Raw genomic sequence first — 24,386 nt, 5'->3', positions numbered from 1 at the left:
AAGGTGACAACACTAGCTTATGCCTGAATAGCTACTGTCTCTCCTCTGTCCCGAAATAAGATCATTTTTCAGTTTTTAGATATAATGCTTTGACTCTTCGTCTTATTTAAAATTTTTTGTGATTAATATTTTTATTGTTACTGGATGATAAAACATGAATAGTATGGTATGCGTGACCAATTTTTTAAGTTTTGTGCAAATTTTTTAAATAAGATAAATGGTCAAATTTTAGACATAAAAATCGGAAAATAAAGTTATTATAGGACGGAGGTAGTATATCATATCATTTGAAACATTTCAAAAAGACCGACTCACTGCTGCAAAGAACTACCAGCTCTCCCTGTCACCACAGAATAAAAATTCCATATATAGAGCTAGCTCATATACAGGAGTCAACACTTCTGAAGTGGCGTATTCAAATTTCAAAACCGGAGTGCAGTACTGGCGTGTGGTAACTTGAAACAGCGGCCATGACAGGAGGTAGTAGTAGTTTCCTTCACACGGTGTGGACGATTCCCTTCTCGATCCTTTTCTCTTTCAGGGAACGGCGTCTTGGCGACTCGGCCTCTGCATGCACATAGGTACACCCCTACCTAAAATGGAGACAAGAAAAGCTACCGTGTTAATTAATTTGATATAGGGCGCGTTCGAAACGGAACACCTTTTTCTTTTTTTTTCATATGCATGTTTTCCAAGCTGTTAAACGTTATATTTTTTTATAAAAAGTTTTATATAAAAGTTATTTAAAAATCAGATTAATTTATTTTTTAAATTTGTAAAAGCTAAAACTGAATTAATCATATGCTAATGTCTTTTTTTAGGCGCTGATTAGACAAGTTTGACCCGTCAACTTCGAACGCGCCCATATTCTAGTTGCCGATCGGAGCTACCTTCCCGTTAATTGCTTCTCCCGTGTTACGGCACAATTAATGCAGCGTCGTTGCTTGGCTGTTCATGGCTGCCGTTCTTCTCATCGCGGCGATCGCTCTCCCGCTCGCCGCCTCCCAGCCATGGCCTCTCTGCGGCCGCAACGCCAACTACACGGCAGGGAGCACCTACGAAACCAACCTCCAGGACCTGGCGCTCACCCTCCGCGCGAAAGCCTCCTCCTCTCCGACCCTCTTCGCCTCCGGTACCAACGGCACCGCCCCGAACGCCGTCTACGGCCTCCTGCTCTGCCGTGGCGATGTCAGCTCGTCCGACTGCTTCGACTGCGGCAGCAGGGTCGCCCAGGACGACGGGCAGGCCTGCAACCGCGCCAAGGACTCGGCGCTCGTCTACAACCAATGCTATGCCCGCTTCTCCGACAAGGCTGACTTCCTCACGTCCACCTACAACACTCCCGAGTTCCAAACCACCTACCTCATAAGCGGCACCAACATCAGCAGCACCGACGTCGCGGGCTACAACCGCGCCGTCACCGAGATCCTCAACGCCACCGTGCGGCATGCGGTGGAGAACAGCACGAGGCTGTTCGCCACGGGGCTCCGTCGCGGGAACGACTCGGGGTTCCGTGACATCTACTCGATGGCGCAGTGCGTGCCGGAGATGTCGTCGACGCTGTGCCGGACATGCCTCGACGGCCTCGTGGGCCAGTGGTGGAATACGTTCCCGCGGAACGGGGAGGGCGCCAGGATTGCTGGTGATCGGTGCCACTTGAGGTCCGAGCTTGCCCTTTTCTACACCGGCGATCCGATGGTGCTGTTGCAGGATGTTGCGCCTGTCAATGCGGAAGGTAATAATCACGGAGTACTTCCTTGTGCCACTCATGCTGTCTCTTCCGATCCATCTTCATATTAACTCTTTTTTTTTCATATTATCTAAGTATAGTTATAAAACTTTTTTTAAAAACAATAAGATAGATTAGCATAAGACATATAGCTATGCAAGTTTAAATTTAACTTTTAAAAGTTATAATATAAAAAAATTAAACTAAACTAGTATGCACACATTCAAAGTTAAATTTTATAATTTATAGAAGTCAAATTTAAAACTAAATATTTATGGAGTAATATATCTCATATTAATCTATATTATTTATTTTTAAATAACTATTTAAATGAGATAGTAAACACAATGGATATCCAACCTGTGGATGAAAATACTTTCCCTTCGACCATCATCACATCATTAGCGAAAAAATTAAAAAACTAACATTTTGTTCTTTGAGCGGCAGTTAGCACTGTGATGTCTATAATAACTGCTCAGATAGGAGAACAGATATGCATAATGCTTCACATACTTCCAACTGATTATTTTCATTGTAAAAGTGCAGGTAAGAAAAATTCAGGAAGCAAAACTCTGGTAATTATCTTGACTACAGTGGCAGTTGCAATCCTAGCTGTAATTTCCTTCTGTATCTGGAAGATGTGTAAGAAGAGAAGATGGGCAAGACCAGAGTATTTACCCGGACGTGAGTCCTCTGCACAATATGGAATAAATTCTTGTTAACATTCTTGTACCAATGGCGTCCCTAAACCGTTTATCAAATTACAAATTTGCCAGTTGATACAACTGACGACTTTGAAAGTGTCAAGTCAACCCTGTTATCTCTGGCATTACTGCGGTTGGCAACGGATAACTTCCACGAGAGCAATAAGCTTGGTGAGGGGGATTCGGTGCCGTTTATAAGGTATGGCAGTCCTCATTTTAACTTTTGTATCCTTGCTGATTTCTCTTGTGAAAACAAAAGCTGATGATTAATTTGATGGTCTGAATCCAGCACGATCAAACTTTAAATTCTAAATGCTACAAGTACAAGTACACTACTGCTCAATTATTAATTATAAAAGCATGGAGCGCATTTGCGGCTAGATTTAATTTACATTTAAGTTTTATTTCTATTTACATCTATATCATATTTTCTATTTCAACAAATTCTGTAAGTGATTGATCATTCCAATAAATTAATTCTGATTCATGATATTGTTTTCAGTCTATTTCAGTAGCACATAACGTAAAGTTCATTCTCATCTATAGCACTACATTCAATTTTCTATTAGATTTCTGTTCTAAAAGCACCAATGCGAAATACCTAAAATACACTTTCTTTTCTCTCATTCTCCTCTAGCCTCTCGTCCTATTTCTCCTACACATAGTATGACCCAACATTGTAGCCTTCGTTGTCTATCAGAGCTTGGTAACTACTACCTCTCTGGCCGCGTTCGGGAGTGAAGGGGACAAGTTAACTTACCCAGCGCGAAAAACGGAGTAATAGATTAGTACATGATTAATTAATTATTAATTATTAAAAAATATGAAATAGATTAATATGATTTTTTAAAACAACTTTTCTATAGAAAATTTTTGCAAAAATACACCATTTAGCAGTTCGGGAAGCGTGCGCGTGGAAAACGAGAGAGATAAGTTATCTTACCGCTGCAGCCGAACGTGGCCTGTTTCATATTGTAAGACTTTCTAGCCTTGCAGAAATTCATTAATTGATAAATGTATATAATTTATATATGTCTGGATTTATTAGCATTCATATAAATCTAAGCAAGGCTAGAAAGTCTTATATTGTGAAACGGAGGGAGTGCTAATTACCGTGCCTCACACTTCAGCTATCATGTTGTTTTTCTATTGCCAGATAGACTACATATATTAATTAAGCAGAAAGAAAAACATCGGGCAAAAAGTTATAAGGAATACCCCCTGGTATCTTTAGTGCCGCCCGCTGTTACTCCAACTGATTTTTTTGTCCATGAAGTGACATCACATATTGCTATCAATCTATACCGTTATAATCTTCTATGGTAAGAGTAATTTGTATAAAAGATATAGTTGTATCCTACATAGAACTATTTGATTAATCTATACCTTCATAATCTGGAACCACCATAATCTAACAGCTAAGATATTTTTTTCTAATTAAAGGAGTAATTTATAACCTTCAAAACAAACGTGGTCTCTTTTTTGAACTGTCTTTATAATATAGTATAGATAGCAGAGCTCTTGCTGTTGGTTTTAGAAAACAATGTGTTAGGTTTTTAACCCAGTATACTTCTATCCATATATCCTCATAAAATTAGTACTAAGAAAGTACCTCTCCTAGTCATAAATGGTTAAGACAAGACCGGTCAAACTTTTAGAACTTAGATTATCAATAATTTATTGATTGCTAGTTTAAATATATAAATGATATTTTTTATATTTATCTTGAAAAGTATCACCCCTTTGTTCCATATATAAGTCAAACTTTTCTATCTTTGACCAAATATATAGAAAATGCATTAGCATCTACAATAAGAAATTAAATTAGTTTAATTAAATTCACGATAAAATATGTCTAGTGTATCCATTTACTATTGTAGACGTTGGTGTATTTTCTATATACTTAAATAAAATTAGATTAGTTTAAATTATGACCAAACTAAAACAGTGTACAATATGGAACTTAGGTAATAGCCTCCTAATATCATACTAGATTTATGAATATTTATTAATATAAAATTGATGATCAAAGTTTTAAAAGTTTGAGAAAATCTTAAATATTAAAATTTGTGGCCTTTGGGAGTAAGATAAAGCCAAATTATTCAGGGAATTCTTTCTGGACAAGAAGTGGCTGTGAAGAGGATGGCCAAGGGCTCCAACCAGGGCCTAGAAGAGCTGAAAAACGAGTTAGTTCTTGTCGCCAAACTTCATCACAAGAATCTTGTTCGCCTTGTTGGTTTTTGCCTTGAAGAGGGAGAGAGACTACTCGTCTACGAGTACATGCCCAATAAAAGCCTGGACACATTTCTTTTTGGTACTATTAATTATCTAGCATTATGTTTGAACCCTAATATGTACACCTTTTTATCTCAATGCAATAACATTGTTTTTTTTTTATCATTGGTACTAATTAGACACAGAGCAAAGGAGTCGGCTAGATTGGTCGACACGATTTAGGATCATTGAAGGTGTCGCTCGGGGATTGCAATATCTTCATCAAGACTCTCAAAAGAAGATAGTCCACCGTGATATGAAGGCGAGCAACATCTTGCTGGATGCAGACATGAACCCTAAGATTGGGGACTTTGGCCTTGCTAGGCTCTTCGCACAAGACCAGACTCGAGAAGTCACAAGCCGCATAGCAGGGACATTGTAATGAAGTCCAAGGAACACTTGATCTATTTGTTATTAGCATACATATAATTATCTAACTAATAAGCGATTATTCCTGTTGATGCAGTGGTTATATGTCTCCTGAGTATGTCATGTGTGGGCAGTACTCTACAAAATCAGATGTGTTTAGCTTCGGCATTTTGGTCATAGAGATCGTGACGGGTAGGAGAAGGAACAGTGGGCCATATCTATCTGAGCAGAATGATGAAGATATTTTGTGCAGTGTGAGCATCCTTGCTAATTCATAGAGGAATACTTTATACTATTTTGCACTATTATTTCTGTTTGTCATTGTTAGTGGTTACTGAAGGCATATGCTATATATGTGACTAAATGCTAGGTATGGAGGCACTGGGAAGAGAGAACAACTGTAAAGATGATCGACCATTCTTTGGGCAGAAACTACCCTGAGGTCGAGGTGGTGAAATGTATCAACATTGGGCTCCTATGTGTCCAGCAGAACCCTGTAGATCGACCTACAATGGCCGATGTCATGGTTCTGCTGAATAGCGACACAACCTGCTCTTTGCCGGCTCCTGCACCTAGGCCAATATATTTGATCGATGGGATCTCTGGTTACTCCCAAACCATATCACAATGGTCTTGGAGGTAGCAGGGGCCAAAGCAGATCGGGTACCGCTGTTGCTGCATAATTTTGTTTCGTATTGAAACTATATTGTTGATTCTCAGTTTGTGATCAGTACCAAGTACCAACCAAATTCAATTTATAAAGAGCAAATATATTCCATACCACTGACCAATTTGCTTTGTTCAGTGTTAGCCATTTAGTTTTTTCCCCAACCGAATATAGAACGAAGTTTACCAACCTTTTTCTACTGGATGCCATTCGGTTGGAAACTGATCTTTTAGTTATCGATGAAATACAGAGAATACTCTTAGATAGGCAGAAGATGTTGAATACTAATTGGCCTCACCAAGGGTTTAACAAAACTTATCATTCCTAAATTAGAATTTTACTTATATTTAATATTTTTATGTTGTAATTGTGTTTTTTTAATAAAATTGGTGTGGGATATAGAAGATGAATGACTTACTAAACTTTTAATATTCCTTACATTGTGTTGTTTTCGTGCTGAATACTTGATAGATGAATGATTTGTAATAATTATTTGAAAGTATAAATGAATGAGTTAACAATTATAAAGTTGTAAAATAGATTTCAAGTAACATTAAAAAAATTCATATATAGAGAGATCACCGCCCCAGTCCCCTCTTCCAAAACACACTATGTGTGCCCCTCCTTTTAGGGCATCCACAGTGTGGAGAAAAGTAGATAGTACTAAAAGTTCTTATTACCCACTTTGTGGAGGGATATAGTGGAGAAGGTAGTATGATTCGGTAATAGCACTACTACCAAAGAAATATTAAAACTCCCTCCTCTCTCATCCATTCTCTCTTGTTCACTAACCATTGTTTTATATATGGGGCCCATCTTAATACATTGTGAGAAACAAAATAACTAATGCATGTTACTTTAGGCTTCACTCTTACTACCCACTTAGATAATATACATTGAGGATGCCCTTATGGTAGGAGGCTTAGGAGGCGGGATTTAGAGGCTTTGCTTGGGATTAGAGGAAGGATAATAAGGGTGAGTGCGCTAACTAAGACCCAACACTAATGCATATGGTAGGTCAACGTGTGTGAAAAGGAAAAAATATGGCTGAAAATATCTATAGTACTATTCTAAATGAAGGTAACGGTGGTGCCAGTGCATCTGTCATCCACCCAATTATAGTGTTTCAAAATAGTCCTATATATTGGTTATATTTTTCATCTATAAAAAACAAGTTCTAAACATACTAGCATGTGTATAATTCATATTCCTCCGTAGCAAAGCACGGATATTTAGCTAATTTAGTAAAATATGCCTATTTTACTATGTCAATAGATAGATGATGTATGCTCTGTCTGTGTAATTAGCTTTAGATGACGTAGCATGTAGCCAACACTTGGCTATACTATTAAACTTTCTATTATTGGGGCTTTAGAGGTTCCCGAACCCCTAATGTTCCGGATGTGAATACGCCTCTATGTTTCACTAGGCAGCCAACAACATGTGGAGTCTATTCTTCTATGCGTGAGGCTTGCATAATCAGATGTGTCCCTACAATAAAGCCTCTAGATGCTATAATTTAAGGGAAAGTGGTCAACCTAGTAGGCTTTGTTGGTCCTCTACACTAGTACTATAGACGATGTTTTCGTAAGCGTTCAAAATTTATTTTCGCTGGCAAGCTAGTTGGCCCACCTAGCTCTTTCTGTCTGTAATATTGGGCCTCTTTGCAGGTGGGCCACTTAAAGCGCCCGCCTGCAAAAATGAATTTTCATATTTTACTTTTTTTAAGATGTCGAAACAAAACAAAAAAATATTTTTATTTTTAGCAAGCACCGCAGAACACACTCATAGACATAGAATTTAAACCCAGGATCTTATATTCATGCACACTTATTCTCACCACTACACTACGAAACACTTGCTGCTTAGAAACAAGATACTGTTATTTTGACTTCACATCTTCTAAACTTGTAATATTTTTAAATGATGTTAAATACAAATATAATCAATTACAAAGTTGCAGATTTGATTGAGGTCTATAACTTAACTTTCATATAGATCATATCTTCATTTGAGATTATTTAAAATATAGATATGAAATTTTGTAACAAATGTATGAGATATTACATGGAATATTTGAGGTAATAAAAATATCAAATGAAAAAATGTCAATCAGAAAGTTGTAGATATTGTCAAGACCAAAAATTTTTATATAAAGTTTAACTTTTTATCTGACTTCATATGAAAAAGTTGTATGGAAATACGTATATCATTAAGAGGCTCGTATACAATAATAAATTTTCTCATAGAAGCCTTTTCATGGGTTGTCTTCAGTAATATCCTTATTTCCAAAGCGGTTCTCTTATTGATCTGCCTGTGATAATAAATTTTCGCAGGCGGACTGTATCTGCGATTGACCACATCGCATACAGGCTATCTAACTGTCCATCTATAATTTGACGAGGGGTTGTCCGTGAAAACCGTTTTTAGTAGTGTTAACAACAAGCCATTTGTTACCTCACTTACCAGTCATCTGTCACCGATTCCCGATTATGCCGAGTCTCCGCACAGCACCATGGATTGTGCCACTAATCGCACAGGAATTTAGGCGATGTCCCATCCCATAATCGATGGGGCCGTGTGCTGGGTGGAATAAACGGACTTAAATGACCAAGAAGATGTTAGGCAAGACCCATGTACTGTCGTAGACTCTTTTTGTGACGGTGGTGTTTAGATTAAGAAAATTTTTAGGAGAATTGTCACGTTAAATATTTGATCGGATATCGGAAAGAGTTTTCGGACACGAATGAAAAAACGAATTTCATGGCTAGCCTAGAAACCGCGAGACGAATCTTTTGAGTCTAATTAATCCGTCATTAGCACACATTGGTTACTGTAGCACTTATGGCTAATCATGGGCTAATTAGGCTCAAAAGATTCGTCTCATGATTTTTTCCATAACTGTGTAATTAATTTTTTGGTTTATCTATGTTTAATGCTTTATTTAGATGTCCAAAAGTTTGATGTGATGTTTTTGAAAAAAATTTAGGAACTAAACAGCTTAATTAGGGTAAACACTGTAATCCGATGCGAAAACCCACCTGTACGCGTGCACGTGCGTTTTGACAGCCACCGGGACAGGTTCAGCGAATTCGGTCTGACCTCTCGTCGACCATGGCGGCGTGCCAAGTTGCCAACTTGTCAAAGAAAAAAAAAAGCATACACATCCAAATGATAGGCAGGGCCAACACAAAAATAATACTAGAAAAACAAAGGTGAGAAACGCGGCGACGCCTTCGCTCGCTGCGGCCATTGCTGCCGCCCATCGATCGAGCTAGCTAGCTAGCTTCCGTGCCACCGCCGGGGCCGCTGCTGTGCTCAGACGGCGCCGTCATGCGGCGGCGCTTCTCGATCGTACATGCCGTTCTCCTCCTCGTTGCGGCGGGCGCGCTCCCGCTCGCCACCGCCCAGCCGTGGCCCACCTGCGGCACCAGCGGCAACTACACTGCCGGGAGCGCCTACGAGTCGAACCTCCGGAGCCTCACCAGCACCCTCCGCGCGAACGCCTCCTCCTCCCCGACCCTCTTCGCCTCCGGCGTCGCCGGCACCGCCCCGGACGCCGTCTACGGCCTCCTGCTCTGCCGCGGCGACGTCAGCTCCTCCGACTGCTTCGACTGCGGCACCCGCGTCGGCCAGGACGCCGGGAGGGTCTGCAACCGCACCAGGGACGCCGTCCTCGTCTACAACCAGTGCTACGCCCAGTTCTCCGACAAGGGCGACTTCCTCGCCTCCACCAACAACTCCGGCACGTACTCCCTCCTCATAAGCGGCACCAACATCAGCAGCGCCGACGTCGCCGGCTACGACCGCGCCGTCACCGAGCTGCTCAACGCCACCGTGCGGTACGCGGTGGAGAGCTCGCCGAGGCTGTTCGCCACGGGGCAGCGGGTGGGGACCGACCCGGGGTTCCGCAACATCTACTCGATGGCGCAGTGCGCGTCGGACCTGTCGCCGGCGGCGTGCCGGAGGTGCCTCGACGACCTGGTTAGCCAGTGGTGGGACGGGCTGTCGTTCCCGAAGAACGGCGAGGGCGCGAGGGTCGCCGGCCCTCGGTGCTACCTGAGGTCCGAGCTGGGCGGTGGCCCGTTCTACACCGGCCCGCCGATGGTTCTCCTCCGGGCGGACGGGCTCTCGCCGACGTCGGCGCCGGCGCCGGATGTTACTCCGGCCACCACGTTAGGTGAGCAGCACAACATCACGTCTCCTTCAATCTTCACCTCATCACATAATTACATAATCGCTGCTACTAATCTGCACGGTGGACAGAAAACGACCCAACCAAAAAAAAAAAGGAATTGACCCCGAGAAATTCGGCCATCATTCTGTCCCACATTGTGAAAGACCGAATTTTGTTTGGTGATTAATTGGATTGGTCCCCCTCGGTTAACAGAAAAGACCAAAATTAACAAAACCATCCAAGAACAACCTCCAACCCAGTACGTCTAAAAACCCTTTAGATCCCTACTTTCGATAGGACATGCAATCTAGCAAGAGTCTTCATCATTGCACTGGTGATTTTTGTTAGTAATTTTTGTACTATGAAATTATTAATAGTTTCTATCATTTATTTGCATCTATGAAACTGTTGCCAATCATTCAGTCATGTAATGACCAAAATTTAGTTGAAGACGGAGATCAAATTCTTCGATCTGACCGAATGTCCACCCCTGCTGCACGTATTCTTTAGCTCCATTGTTGAACTCATTATTTTTCACTGCAAAAAATACAGGTAAGAAAAATTCAGCAAGCAAAATTTTGGTAATTAGCTTGCCGATAGTAGCAGTTGCAATCGTATCTGCAATTTCCTTCTACATGTGGAATATGCGTAAGAAGAGCAGATCGGCAAAAGCAGAGCATTTCTCCGGAGGTGAGTCTTCTGCACAATTTGGCATCAGATCCTTCACAAATTCCACTTAAAATTCTTAATCATCGGTATCAATTAACTGATCATTGAATCCATTGCAAAATTTCCAGTTGAAACATCTGAGGACCTAGAAAGCGTCAAGTCAACCTTGGTAAGTCTAGCGTCACTGCAAGTTGCAACGAATAATTTTGACGAGAGCAAGAAACTCGGCGAAGGGGGATTTGGTGCAGTTTACAAGGTACGCCAGTCGCCTTTACGTGTAACTTTTTGAATCATTGCTATTTCCTTCTTAGAAACAAATTGTTGATTGAATGGTGTGAATCGAATGGTCAAAATAATTTCTAAAAGTTTTGATCTATGAACGCAAGCTAGTACTCCTTTGACTACAAAGATAATTTTTCAGAAAAGATCTTCCCATCTGTCTTTATCAAGAGGTTTGTTTCAGTCCAACAAAAAGTACCTCGAGGTACTAATACCTCGCGGTACCAAATCGTTTCTGATCGTTGGATCTAACAGTGCAGATCCTAGTCAGCTAGATCCAATGGTGAGAACGATTTGGTATCTCGAGATATTTTTTGTTACATTTTGTTGGACCGAAACAAATATCTTATCAAAAACATATCACAAATTGTAAATTAGTTACGGCACTCAGGGTTTCAAGCCACTACACAGTTCAGTTTTTCCGCCCATGTCTCCCTGCAGATTAGTACTAAACACACACAAAAAAAAATATATGCAGGGGCTTCTTTTTGGAGAAGAAGTAGCAGTGAAAAGGATGGCCAAAGGTTCAAACCAAGGGCTAGAAGAGCTGAAAAACGAGCTAGTTCTTGTTGCCAAGCTTCATCACAGAAACCTTGTCCGCCTTGTCGGTTTTTGCCTAGAAGAAGGAGAGAGGCTGCTTGTCTATGAGTACATGCCCAACAAAAGCCTTGACACCTTTCTTTTTGGTACAATTAAAACAACCTTTTCGATCTAGATATGTAGCCCTTTTCCTGTTCTGATTTGCAGCAACCATCCACAATGATTAATCTGTTCATCCGTGCTGCTAATTTAATTAGATGCAGAGAAAGGAAGACAGCTAGACTGGGCCACACGGTTCAAAATCATAGAAGGCATTGCTCGAGGGTTGCAGTACCTTCACCAGGACTCCCAGAAGAAGATCGTTCACCGTGATATGAAGGCAAGCAACGTCTTGCTAGACGCAGATATGAACCCCAAGATTGGGGACTTTGGCCTCGCTCGGCTCTTCAGCCAAGACCAGACTCGAGACGTCACGAACCGTATCGTCGGGACATTGTAATTCGGACGAACACTTGATCGATCCATTTGTGTTTATGTATTAACATAGCTAACAAACTAACATGCAGTTTTCTTTCCTTGTGTCTCTATGCAGTGGGTACATGGCTCCTGAGTACGTGGTTCGTGGGCACTACTCTACGAAATCAGATGTGTTCAGTTTCGGCATTCTCGTTATAGAGACTGTGACAGGCAAAAGAAACAATGGACCCTGCTTCTCAGAGCAAAATGAAGATTTAGTAAGCATAGTGAGTATCCCTCCTAACTGACAAACAAACACACTAATGCTACTTGCATTTTCAATTTGCAGAGAAACAATGTATGTGTGTGTATGATTATACCATCTGAACTAGTGATAACCGAAGATCTTTATGCAACAAATTCTAGGTATGGAGGCACTGGGAAGAGGGAAATATTGTGGAGATGATAGACCATTCCTTGGAAAGAAACTACCCTGAAGCCGAGGTGCTGAAATGTATCAACATCGGGCTCCTGTGTGTCCAGCAGAATCCTGTAGATCGGCCTACAATGGAGGATGTCATGATTTTGCTTAACAGCGATGCTACCATCTCTCTGCCGGCTCCTGTAGCACATAGGCCAATAGATTTCTCCAATGGGAGCTCCGGTTACTCTCAAACCATTACACAACTGTCTCCCAGATAGCTAGTAGTTGTTTCTTTCTTTTTTTTTTTTGGGTTCCCCTGGTATTGAAATTGTAGTTATCATCAGGTTGTAATCAAAACAGAAATTCAATGGTGAAAACTCCCATTGGAAAGACGGACTATGAGGACTCATCTGGGAAGGATTCAATTGTAATATGTTTGTGCAGCTTGGCACACACTTGTCTTTAGGAAGTAACTGTACAGTTCGTGTGCAGTAACTGTATGCAGTACTCTTGAGAGTAACTAGTAAAAGCCAAGCAACCAAAACGGGTGGCTCCTTAAACACTCGGCTGGTCAAATCCGGTGGATCTCATGACTAACATCGTCCGAGATCCACGGCTTTGACTGCGCCTCTCCACAAGATCCACAATAAAAGGAGAAAGGTTGCAAAATATTTTATTTTCTCACAAGGATAGGACCATGGAACATTTCTTTTCCATGCTAATTTTATTTGCGTGATGGATGGCTCACATGCCTTTCAAATTAAGTTCACCTAAAAATGTCCCCAACATATTCAGAAGTCGGCTTCTAAGATTAGCATACATGGTTGTTTGCAGCAAGCCAAAATTGTGGAGCTGCCAACTGCAGGTGACTAGTTTCTTTCATAAAATAAATGGAAATGTTCATGTAAATCTAGTTAGTTTATACAATAGTAAATTTTCTTATTTTGATAACTTTGATGCAAATGCGATGAGCAATACCTGAATTAAGTGGTCTATTGAATGAACCCCATAGTCGTCACTTCAGTCACTCTCGGAACCTCATAGCTGCAACCAACACCTGAGAGGCTCTTGTCAATGGACTCCCTCCCAATCCTACAATAGCAGCAATTTATTCACTTTCATAGTTTCATCCATTCACGCACGAATCGTAAACTGGAAATATCAATCGCACTGCACACACGGTACACACTGCTATGCACTCACTGTCGGTCACGGTCTCACGGGGAGGGCGGCGTTGGGGTGGCCACGGAGCGAGGGAGCTATGGAGGGCGGGCGTCCGGCGGCTAACATAGGAGGTCGCCGTGCAGGAGGCGACCAGGCGGTGACGCGCGCGGTGGACAGGCATCAGACGGAGCGGAGGAGGGAGGGCTGAGGGAATCCTGTACAAGTAGAGCCACGGCGGTCGGAGGGCGGGTGCCGTGGACAAGTTACGGAGGGGCGGCGACGTGGAGGGGAGACGACGGCGAGGCGGATCGAGCCGCGGAGCGGAGGCCAGGCTATTCGCGTATAGCAAAAATCTTCACCTGAATTAACGAAGTGGAATATCCCTGGTACACGAATTGGGTGGCTCTATCAATTAAATTCTAGAATAAAAAATAACCTGTACTGTGGCAACAGTAACCAATGGCAGGGTCCTCTCGATGGATGGATGGACTGATTTCCTTGATTTCCTTTTTCGTAATATATTCGTACTGACGCTATGATTATATAAGATTTATTAATTGACGTTAATGAAAAGTAAAAAGTTTAGTAAGCAACATGAGAATAAAATATCAATACTTAATATATCTTCAAAACTCTTTTGCACTATGAGTTGCAATCATGAAACTGCACGTTACAACAGAGGAACGAGGATAAGAAATCCAAACATCCAATCCATACATTTACCATGGGTGTAAATTATACATGTTTAATTGAATGGACAGTAACCAATATCCGAAATAATAGATTTCAATTTAATTTGACAGATAAAAATTCTCTAGCAAACAATCCCAAATAGTATAGCCTGGCAATACAGAGGGTGCAATACTGAACTAATTATTAATCCCGATGTCGTTGTACAGTACTGCCCCCTTCAGTCAGTCAACTTAAATGGGAAAATATATAGTGAGGACATACGAAGAACAACTTCTATGTTCTTTGCCATAGTGTGAAGTGTTATTTGGTATAACAGCAGCCCTTTGCCTTTTTGTCATCAATCCGGTTGGCTATGTACTTGTCATAGGAAATATATAAAATTTCAGTATTTGAAAGGAAAAATAACCCCTCTCTTGCTAAACACAGTTTAGAATCCTTTGTAACTATTATGGATTCAACAAAGAAGCAATCAGACAAAGTTTTGGTGTCGTGAGCTCCAGTGAGTATACTAATAATACTGTATATCTTATAATTAGATTCAACAAAATAAGCAATAGGAGAATGTTTTGGGACTGCAACGAAAATCATAGAGAGCATGCACCCTGCTCTCAAGGATCTCGAACAATTCTCTACCGACTCCAACAGTTTCAATGTTGCGTGCAAACACATGTGAACTAAAGTTTGCCAAAACTGCCTCAAGGTCGCCTCGAAAATCTAAGTTAGAGTGTTAGACGCTCCACTGGTATACCAGGTTTTAACTCCTGAAGAGAAGCTAAAAGTTAGTGTACTTCAAAAGCAGGGCTACAAAAGCAAGGAAAAACCTATCATTGGGGAAAAATAAAAATTTTCAGAACATTGGTCTTAAGTATGCACCAAAATCAGTGATAGGGTACCAAATGATCTGGACTAATTAAGAGATATCGCTAATGCAAAGACCACAACCTTTATTTTATGTAGTGCCATGCCATGCATGCACATTTTTACATATTTGGATACACAGGAAGAATCGCCATTTTGCACGGCCCGCCATCTCCCAGCCCCCTATGGAGAAGCACATAGCCGTTGTCCCCACCCCCCCTTTAGGTGTCATATGAGTTTTTGGCAATCCAATATTTGTCGGTATCGTTTTGCCTGTAGACCACAACTGTTAAGCAGTGGTTTCTCTCATGAGTTTTACTCTCATCCTTCCTTTTGTACTGTGAGATACTAGTATCATGGGGTACTACAATCCTTATTTGTGCTATACATCGATCCCACGATCAAGCGTTGGGTGGCTCTCGAGTGGATCACCAGCCACACTGACTGCCATCACAGCTACCTTGGCTCTCCAAATCCACACTAACCGGCAACCCATTCGCCTCAGCTTCGAAGCTAATGAAGTGGTTCCCCCGAACGACCAGCTGGTTGTGGTAGTCGACCTTGCCCAATGCTTTCGCCAACCATCCGGTAGCACCGCCGCTGATTAGTAGCAATAGTGCAGTGAAAAGAGGCGGCATACTTGTCATCACCTTTGAAAAATACTAGTTGAGTGTACTGTTTACAGGTGTTGAGTATTTTCACGATGTGTGATCCTAGAGACCTGTATATAAAGCATCAGGGAGGGCACGTATATATGAGAAAAATGACTGATTTATTTTGCATGTTTGAATGCATGATTCATCTACTGGCTGAATGCTCCAAACCCTACCATAAATTGTATTATGTTTTACTTCTATATTAGAGATTGACTCACTCACCAACCAGGGGCGGATACAGATCAACAAAGGAGGAGGGCTAATTGGTTTCTTCCTCCTTTAGCCCCTGCTACTCTTCACATTTCCTCTCTTTTTCTTCCCTTCCTTATATATTTCATGGGGATCCATCAGGTAGGGGGGCTTGAGCCCCCCAAGTACCCACACTGGATCCGCCCCTGTCTCCAACTGTATCCAAAAATTACATTTTTTTCTTTCTACATTAGAGATGAGTCGTTGTGATGACAAGTCATACTTGATTATAAAAATAAGAAAATATGAACCTTACCAATATCAAAACCATACTTTTTAGGGAAATACATACTTCCCTTATCGTTTCAGATCCATTCATATTGGGAACTCTTGTTATGTAAAACAATTTTGATGGGACATCTTCCAACATGATGCAAACTGGAACATGATACTAGGTTACAAGCTGTCTCTTCTAGATTGAAAGTGGACCTGCGTTGTCCCTGGTTGTAGGGATGAAATGACAAATCTGAAAGATAATATTACTTCTCATCCTCCAATCTAGGACTGAGTCCATTTGGTCCTGCAAATCTAAATTTTGTCTAGAGTTTCATTTTCTGTTGCAAACTGGCAAGTTGGAATACCTCCTTTGATATGTGTTGGTAATTCCGTCATATTTATTTCTTACTAATCCGTTGTTGGTACTTCACAGCCTTGACCGGTTAAGACTACATGCTATGCAAAACAAGCCCAGCGTCAAGGGAAGGGGCCAATGGGCGAAGTTATCAGGGCACCATCATACACCTTCTCCAATATGTCTGTTATTATGAGGCCAAACCTTGAAGGGTTGCAAAAGGAACAGAGACTTAGCTTGTCGAGTACGATAGGCAAGTGAAAGCTAGTGTAGTTGAGATTGAGTGTCAATCTAGGCTTGTGGTTGACAAACATCATATGCTCTGTTAATGAGTTATTGATGTACCATAAGCAAACGGACGTGCACAACCCCCACCTATTGCACCCTAGTCTACTGAATGCCAAGAAACCATTTGCATTTGCATATAACACAAAGTATCCGTCGGAGCGGCACCATCCTCCGAAAAGGCTCACAATTAAATTAATGCCTGCACTCCTTCTAACCTGCACGAACACAACTTTCCCATATAAAAACCTTCTACAATACAGACTTTCGATATACAAACTAAATATATATAATTTTCATTGTGTAATATATATACAACTTTCTAAGATGATATTTTCAATGTTATATTTTTCTACTAGAAACTTCATATGTTAATTTTCTTTCTATATAAAATTTCTTTGTATAAAGACAAATTTTACACATATAGAAAGGTTATATATATAATTTTTTTACATAGTAGAACCGTCCGCGCGTTAGACTGACCCATCCACCTTGCGGCCCCAGACCACGCACGGGTGTGCTGGCCGATGGCTACTGGTTTCATAGCAAAAGCACGAAATCAATGTAGCCTTCTGTTCTAAGTTGGAGACGGTGCTGATCAGTTTGGTAACTACTACAAAGAAGAAGCGAATATCGATCCAATGAATGTATCTTAATTATCAGACTAATTTAACGGCACCACGGTCAAGGCCGTTCGCCTGTTCCTCTACAGTTCATTTGAAACCAGAGAAATCTGACTAGGCAAACATTGAACTACTAGTATTATAGATCAGCACAGCTGACCGTCCGGGGTGCTCATTGGCCGGATATTGAAATCCGCACATGTACCGATTTTGACCGGTTTCTTAGACTCCTACATGCATATGAGTGAATTCGGCGCGAATTCAGCTTGATTTGTGTAATTAACTGTGTGTTTATACCGGCCTATCGCATTCCACGTTGCCAGCTAGATATATAGTTAGCCTGCCAAAAATTGTCAATGAGCCTAATCCAAAACGATAGGTTGGCGATGCGTGTAGCCGAATGCTACCATCCTGTATCCTCTCTCGCGAACTATAAATATGCATGCATGCTCGCTGCGTTTGCTGCACACATCGCTCCAGCGTCAAGCAAGCCAAGCTATTAACCCCGAGTCTTCTACACTTGCCATGGCGCGACGAACGTCGACGCTCGTCCATGCCGTTCTCCTCCTCGCCGTCGTCGCGGCGGTCGCGCTCCCGCTCGCCGCCGCCCAGCCGTGGGCAACCTGCGGAACCGGCGGCACGGGCACGTACGAGCAGGGGAGCGAGTACGAGTCCAACCTCCAGAGCATCGCGCTCAGCCTCCGCGACCAGGCCTCCCGGTCGTGGATCCTCTTCTCCACCAGCTCCCTCGGCGCCGCCCCGAACACGGTGTACGGCCTCCTGCAGTGCCGCGGCGACGTCAGCCAGTCGGCCTGCGCCGAGTGCGGCACCAGGGTCCGGAGCGACGCCGGGCCGGCCTGCCGCCGCACCAGGGACGTGGCGCTCGTCTACGACGAGTGCTACGCCCGCCTCTCCGACAGCGACGCCTTCCTCGCAAACAAGGAGGGCCCCGGCCTGGAGACCCGCCTCGTGAGCGGCACCAACATCAGCAGCGCCGACGTCGCCGGCTACAACCGCGCGGTCACGGAGCTGCTCACGGCCACCGTGCAGTACGCCGTGGTGGACGACACGTCGAGGAAGATGTTCGCGACGGGGCGGCGCGTCGGGACCGACCCGGGGTTCAGCAACATCTACTCCACGGCGCAGTGCGCGTTCGACATCACGCTGGAGTCGTGCCGCAGGTGCCTGGAGGGGCTCGTCGCCGGGTGGTGGGACATGTTCCCGCGGAACGCGGAGGGCGCCAGGGTCGCCAGCGACAGGTGCCACCTGAGGTCCGAGGTGGCGCCGTTCTACAACGGTGAACCGATGGTGCTGCTGCACGAGTAAATTAAGGATATGGCGTCCCGCCGGCCGGCGTACCTGCCGGCAAGCTGGAATAAAATGGGGCGGTGCACCACTTCACCAAAAATATCGTATAGTCAATAAACCTACATGGCTGCATGCATGGAGGATATCTATATATGCCTAGCTGTAACCGAATTACAGTGTATCAAGTAAAACGGTGCCAATATACAATCGTTAAAAATTAAGCGTATTTTACCTTGCAGTCACGATCATATCGATTCCTCTATCTGCTTGGCCTACCACTGATGACATATCATCTATATGATGAATCAAAATTTTGGCTCGATACGACTCATCTTTGAGGGCCAAAATATGTGCTCGTTACCAATAATACTAATCTTGAATAGGCCATACAATATGACCAGTTAAAACTGACACGAGCCATCTGAGAAGGGCCAAATCAATATGCGCCACCAAAGAAAGTCGTCCAAAGTAACTATGGCCGGTCAAAGATCACTAATAACTGATTCATGAAACACATATTTGAGGCAGTCACCGATGGTCATAATATGACATATGGATTTGACTAGATGTTGACCAGCTTTAGGGTTGGTTTTGAAGCCTCTTCACGATTTATCCGGATCCCACTGCACTGGCCACCCGCCCTTGCATGTCGCCCTTGCGTGTTGCTATATAAATGACCATAAGGCCCGAGACTCGATAGCCCGGCCCACAGCACGAGCATTTGGCGCGGCCTAAGCACAACACGGCATGACGGGGATCGGGCCTCTGTTGTTCCAACCCAACAGTTGGGTCATGCCTGGACCGATGCCTCAGCATGATGGGCCGGTTCGACATAACCTAGTTCAATTAGTAGGGATGAAAAAACATTATTAAATGATCTAAAACAAACCTAATTTAGTCACATAAGGCTTAGTCTAAAAGAAGAGGTATGTAAAATACTTATTCTAGCCATACAAGACACAACCAGAAGAAGGGAGGAAAAATAGACTTATTCACGTAGCCAAAGAGGTGAGAGAGTACGTATAAACTTATTTACTGAATAAGCACGATATGTCACTGTGCATTCGGACCGGCCTGACATGGCTTGAGGATTATTGGATCGTGCTTGAGCGTTAGGTGCAGCCCGTGGGCCAACATGGCATAGTCCGGTGTATTGATTGTGTCGAGCCGGCACAACGGAATTCAGCAGAAGCCCGGCCGTGCCTGGTCCAGGCGGGCCATAAGGCCATCTATATACGCTACCACACCGCCGGCCACCCGCTCGCCAGTGTCCCGTCGCCACCGCAACGCCGCACCGGCCCTCTTCGCCCTTCGCGAGCTCCTCCATGCCGACGCCGCCACGCAGCACCGCGCGCGCGTGCTCGACCTGAACCGGACGCTGCTCCACGGCATACGTTCTCGACCTCGACACTGCGCTGCAAGCTCCACGCCGCACCGCCACGCAGCACCGCGCGCTCTCAACCTCACCACGGCGGTGCTCCAGGCCTACGTGCTCAAAAGGTTTGGACGCTCCCTCTCTACGTGCTCACACTTTTTTCTCTGTGTTGTTGAATTTGTGCCTATCTGAAGGACAAGCTAGCATGCAACAACGTGTTCTAGTACTAGTTGTCACTAACATTAACATAGAGTAGCTAGGCGGCAGGCATGGACAATTTGTCAAATTTGTCACCTTGCATCACCTGATTTCTATTGGCAAGCAGATTAGGCTAAAGTAATCAGGAAAAGTCGATCGGAAGGACCCAGGTGAGCTTAATTCAACCAACCGAGAACCTGGAAAGGCTCGAATTGGCTTGCTAGGCAGATGGGATAAACAAAATATAATCCACGGCATCCATGTGACGTGTGATAGTTACTACATCCCAACTAAAACTACTGCTAGGGAGTGGGAGTACCAGTCGAGGATAGTATAACTGCAAAACTGAAATATATCTAGAATTCTCTAACGAATTTCCGTGGCGGGCATCACCCAAAAAATTTTCAAGCTTTTGGTGCAAAATGTGCATGAAACCTGTAGTACATCTATTGTTTTCCATGGTCCGTGGACTTTTTCCGTCACGGTGTTTCATATCGTAGGAGGAAGGGAGTTCTTTTACTATCTTTGAAAAAAAATATATTAAGGTACCATATTTTTCAGTGTAAAAGTTTAATAAGGTACCATGTACTTAAAATATCATAATTTTGCAGTAAATTTTTTGATATCTTAAGATACTTTTTAAAAAAAGTAAAAACCCCTCAAACAATTACACAATTGTCTGCTAGGTAGCAAGGGCAGGGGCTTAAGCATGCCTCGTTTTTCGCTGCACGTTTTTCTTCATATTGTATGATGTATGTTGAAATTGTACTTTTTTGCTCAAGCTAGGATTGAAAATAACATGTCCAATTTATCAACGTGTAATTTTTTTTTTCAATCAACTACCCCCGTCAGGAAATGTATTTTCATCCCTCAAGGAAATTTCTCCTTTTGAGTAGAACGGCAGGAGTTCTACCTTGATTATATTAAGCAGAGAAGCATTTGGTACATTGTTTGATTACAATCTCATCATGCAGAAACGACTGGACCAGAAGAAAAGGGAAAAGATTAGGAAGGTTCTAACTTTATTTAGAGAGCTTTTTTACTATTTTTGAAAAAATACCTTAAGATATTATATTTTAAAGCATAAAATTTTGATTAGTACCTTAATGTATAATATACCTTAGGGTACCAGAATCTTACACTAAACTTTTTGGTAACTCAAGATACTTTTCAAAAATAGTAAAAAAAACCTCTTATTTGCAAAGCTCTATCTGCCTAATGTCTTGGACCACCGAGAAAGAAACATTGTCCTCATCCTACAACAACTTCTGAAAGATTCTTCTATTTCGTTCTTTCCAAATGTTCCACCAGGTGATAATCAGGCCTGCTGTGAGTTTTAGTCTTCCTCTCCTCAGTGTGATTACAGCCATTGCCGACCACCAGTCCGAAAGGATGTCGGAGTTTGAATTAGGAGGCACATTGACAGATTTTTGAAGTTGTTGTACCTTCTCCCACATCGTCGTTGTGAATGTACCATGCATTGCAAGATGTTCAGTATCCTCGAAGTCTTCGGAACACAAGCTGCATATCCAATTGCACTATTGCAGGGCAATGCTGTTTTACGAAATTTTCAGCAGTTAAGGCTTGTTTATATAGAAGTTGCCATCCAAACAAAGCTTGTTTTGGTTCAGCATTTGAATGACATTATTCATCCAATTGTTGGTTCCGAGGCAGAGTTCAGGAAAGCCAAAGTATTACTTATACTACTTCAGAGGTGGCGACCATTGCAAGAGCATGGACCAGTTCATATGTAGCTTCCTGTGTGGACTCGGTGAAGCCGAGTTCTTGAACCTCGGACTTTTGTGATGGATTTGAACATGCGTTTGTCTGGCGCGCGCGCACACGGAGGATGGGAAGTTTTAGGTACTATTTTGATTTGATTTCGAGCACTTGAAGGAGACGGCCGGCCTCCGTGGTGGAGGAAGCGGACTTCTCGAAGGATTGGAAGCGCTGGGACAAGGAGGAGGGTCCAGGCGGATCACACTGCGGTTGGTACCGTCATACAACAAGGCGACTCCAATGCAGCTTAAGCCGGGACAAGAGCTGGAGGCTTTTTGACGGGCAGGAGCCTGAGAATTACTGGTACAGGGTGTGCGACGGGCGAGCTGCGAAGGTCATCATATCCATATATCCTTCTTGGTATGCAATTTGGAAGTCGAAGAGATTAATGAAATAAACCGCGATAAAAAGATCATACAAAATCAACTTTAAAATAAAGTTTTATAATTTAAATATTAAATTTTAAGCCGTTAGTACAGTGAAACATCGACAGCCCTACGAAGAGAACCTAAACATGTATGCTGACTATACAGGGGTGATTGTTTGACCTTGTAAATGAAATAACCAAACAACATATTTACAGACGAAAAATAATTTATGACTAAAACTTTCATATATGTATTGTTAGCGATTTAAAAGGTAAACCGGAAAAATTATGTTAGCAAAGTACTATATTTTACTTAAAATCTATATAAAATATTTATACTTTGTCATCGAGCCATAGGATTGAGAAATCACCAGTTCCATCCCTGTTTGTGGTCACTGTGGACCCGTGCAACGTCCCAAAATTCCACGATGAATTCGGTCTAAACACTTATCAAACTTTCCTGACTATCCAGCAAACATGACCTTTTTTAAAGATAATCATGACTCTCTTTTTATACAGAACATATATAAAGTATCAAAGAAAAATTAGGAGACCTGGCAGTCCGGTCAGGCCGTGATAGCTGTATCACAATGATGCGAGCACAATTACAATGTTACAAGATGTACACTCGTACAACAATTTTGTGAAGGTATCGGGTGATATTATATATATTTTTTAAGTAAATCTTCGGTAAACGCAAGTGCTACTCCCTTCGTCCCACTGCAAGTATATTTTAACACCGTTTATATTTGATCATTTGTCTTATTTAAAAATTATGATTAGTATTTTTATTGTTATTAGATTATAAAACATGAATAGTACTTTATGTGTGCCTATTTTCTGATTCTTTTCTCATAATTTTTTTAAATAAACGAACGATCAAATCTTAGACACATAAATTCACAACTGTAGTTATATTGGGACGAAGACAATAGTATTTAGAGGTATTACCATTTTACACTAATAAATAATATCTTTAAATATTTTCTTGATACCATAGAATTTCTTATACTGCCATATATAGCAGTCTGAAATTGATCCATGTTTCCTAACTGACCTTAAAAACGTAACTTTCCACATTATAATATGCCATGTTTGTACCAAATAATTAAGTTCGTTGGAATGTGCTAAACAACTTACTCCAATTTTTAATGCTCGACGCTACTAGCTTTTAAATATTTGTTCGATCACTCGTCTTATTTAATTTTCTGCTAGTATCTAAAATTATGAGTTATGACTAAAATTTCTTAAATAATAAAACGAATAATAATAAAATAAAATAAAATATGTAATATTTTTTATTTTTAATAAGACAAATGTTGACGTATAAATCCAAAAGTAAACATGGAGAAACATTAATTTTTTTACAGTGTTGACTTTTCAGTATTTTTATTACTTGTTTTATATAATAATTATATATATTATTAATTATCTTACTATAATTTTATTTATTAAAACACTCGAAGCATAACTTATAATTTTACATTTTCATATAAATTTTTGAACAAGTCAAATAATTAATTTCAATTTGAAGTATATATTGATTTCAATTTGATCTAAATTTTCCCCTTAGGGAGAGTAGGTGGTGTTTGACTAGTGCGGTGCACACTACTTTTACTACCAATATTTTTTGTTTTATTCATGTTTATAAGTTAAATTTTAAATTTTTCAATTTTAAATTTAGAGTTAATTTGGGGTTTCATCATATTTATTTTTTAACTTTTGATTTAGACGCTAAGAGCATGTATATAAAAGATTTTGATTTTTTATTTGTAAATATGTAGCTTGATTTTCCTTAAAAAAGATCATTGATACCGCTCCATGCCTCCATGCAAGTTGCAGCGAGACTGGTTTTAGTTTGGCACGAAGTGCCAGATGCATGCACCTCATCGATCACAACCATCAGTTCGATTTTTTTCGAGCTAAATAAAAAATATAGAGGGTAATTTGTCTGATTCGATCAAGTGTACTT

At 41.7% G+C, this 24,386-nt stretch overlaps 2 protein-coding genes, 1 long non-coding RNA gene and 1 pseudogene across 3 annotated transcripts; 3 read left to right on the top strand and 1 right to left on the bottom strand.

Moving 5' to 3' along the window:
• The first annotated feature begins 954 nt into the window (after positions 1–954).
• LOC102706864 lies at positions 955–5,847 on the top strand (annotated as a pseudogene).
• Positions 5,848–8,896: 3,049 nt separating this feature from the next.
• LOC102716985 (cysteine-rich receptor-like protein kinase 10) lies at positions 8,897–12,753 on the top strand. The gene is made up of 7 exons (XM_006657742.3): positions 8,897–9,923; positions 10,473–10,610; positions 10,718–10,845; positions 11,347–11,554; positions 11,666–11,903; positions 12,001–12,151; positions 12,291–12,753. Exons 1-7 carry the CDS (start codon positions 9,077–9,079, stop codon positions 12,564–12,566), a joined length of 1,986 nt encoding a protein of 661 aa, XP_006657805.1. The 5' UTR covers positions 8,897–9,076; the 3' UTR covers positions 12,567–12,753.
• Positions 9,866–13,858, bottom strand: LOC107304674. The gene is made up of 3 exons (XR_001550744.2): positions 13,492–13,858; positions 13,267–13,380; positions 9,866–10,457 (listed from the first exon to the last, which is right to left on the bottom strand). It is a non-coding gene; the product is annotated as an uncharacterized LOC107304674 (long non-coding RNA).
• A 4,014-nt stretch (positions 13,859–17,872) lies between these two features.
• On the top strand, positions 17,873–18,921 carry LOC107304683 (cysteine-rich receptor-like protein kinase 6). The gene has a single exon (XM_015839894.1). It carries the CDS (start codon positions 17,913–17,915, stop codon positions 18,711–18,713), a length of 801 nt encoding a protein of 266 aa, XP_015695380.1. The 5' UTR covers positions 17,873–17,912; the 3' UTR covers positions 18,714–18,921.
• The last annotated feature ends 5,465 nt before the right edge of the window (positions 18,922–24,386 follow it).

Source organism: Oryza brachyantha, chromosome 7 (genome assembly GCF_000231095.2).
Source record: "Oryza brachyantha chromosome 7, ObraRS2, whole genome shotgun sequence".
Classification (NCBI taxonomy): domain Eukaryota; kingdom Viridiplantae; phylum Streptophyta; class Magnoliopsida; order Poales; family Poaceae; genus Oryza; species Oryza brachyantha.
Note: the sequence above shows the minus strand (reverse complement) of the source record. Positions and strands in the feature narration are given on the sequence as shown.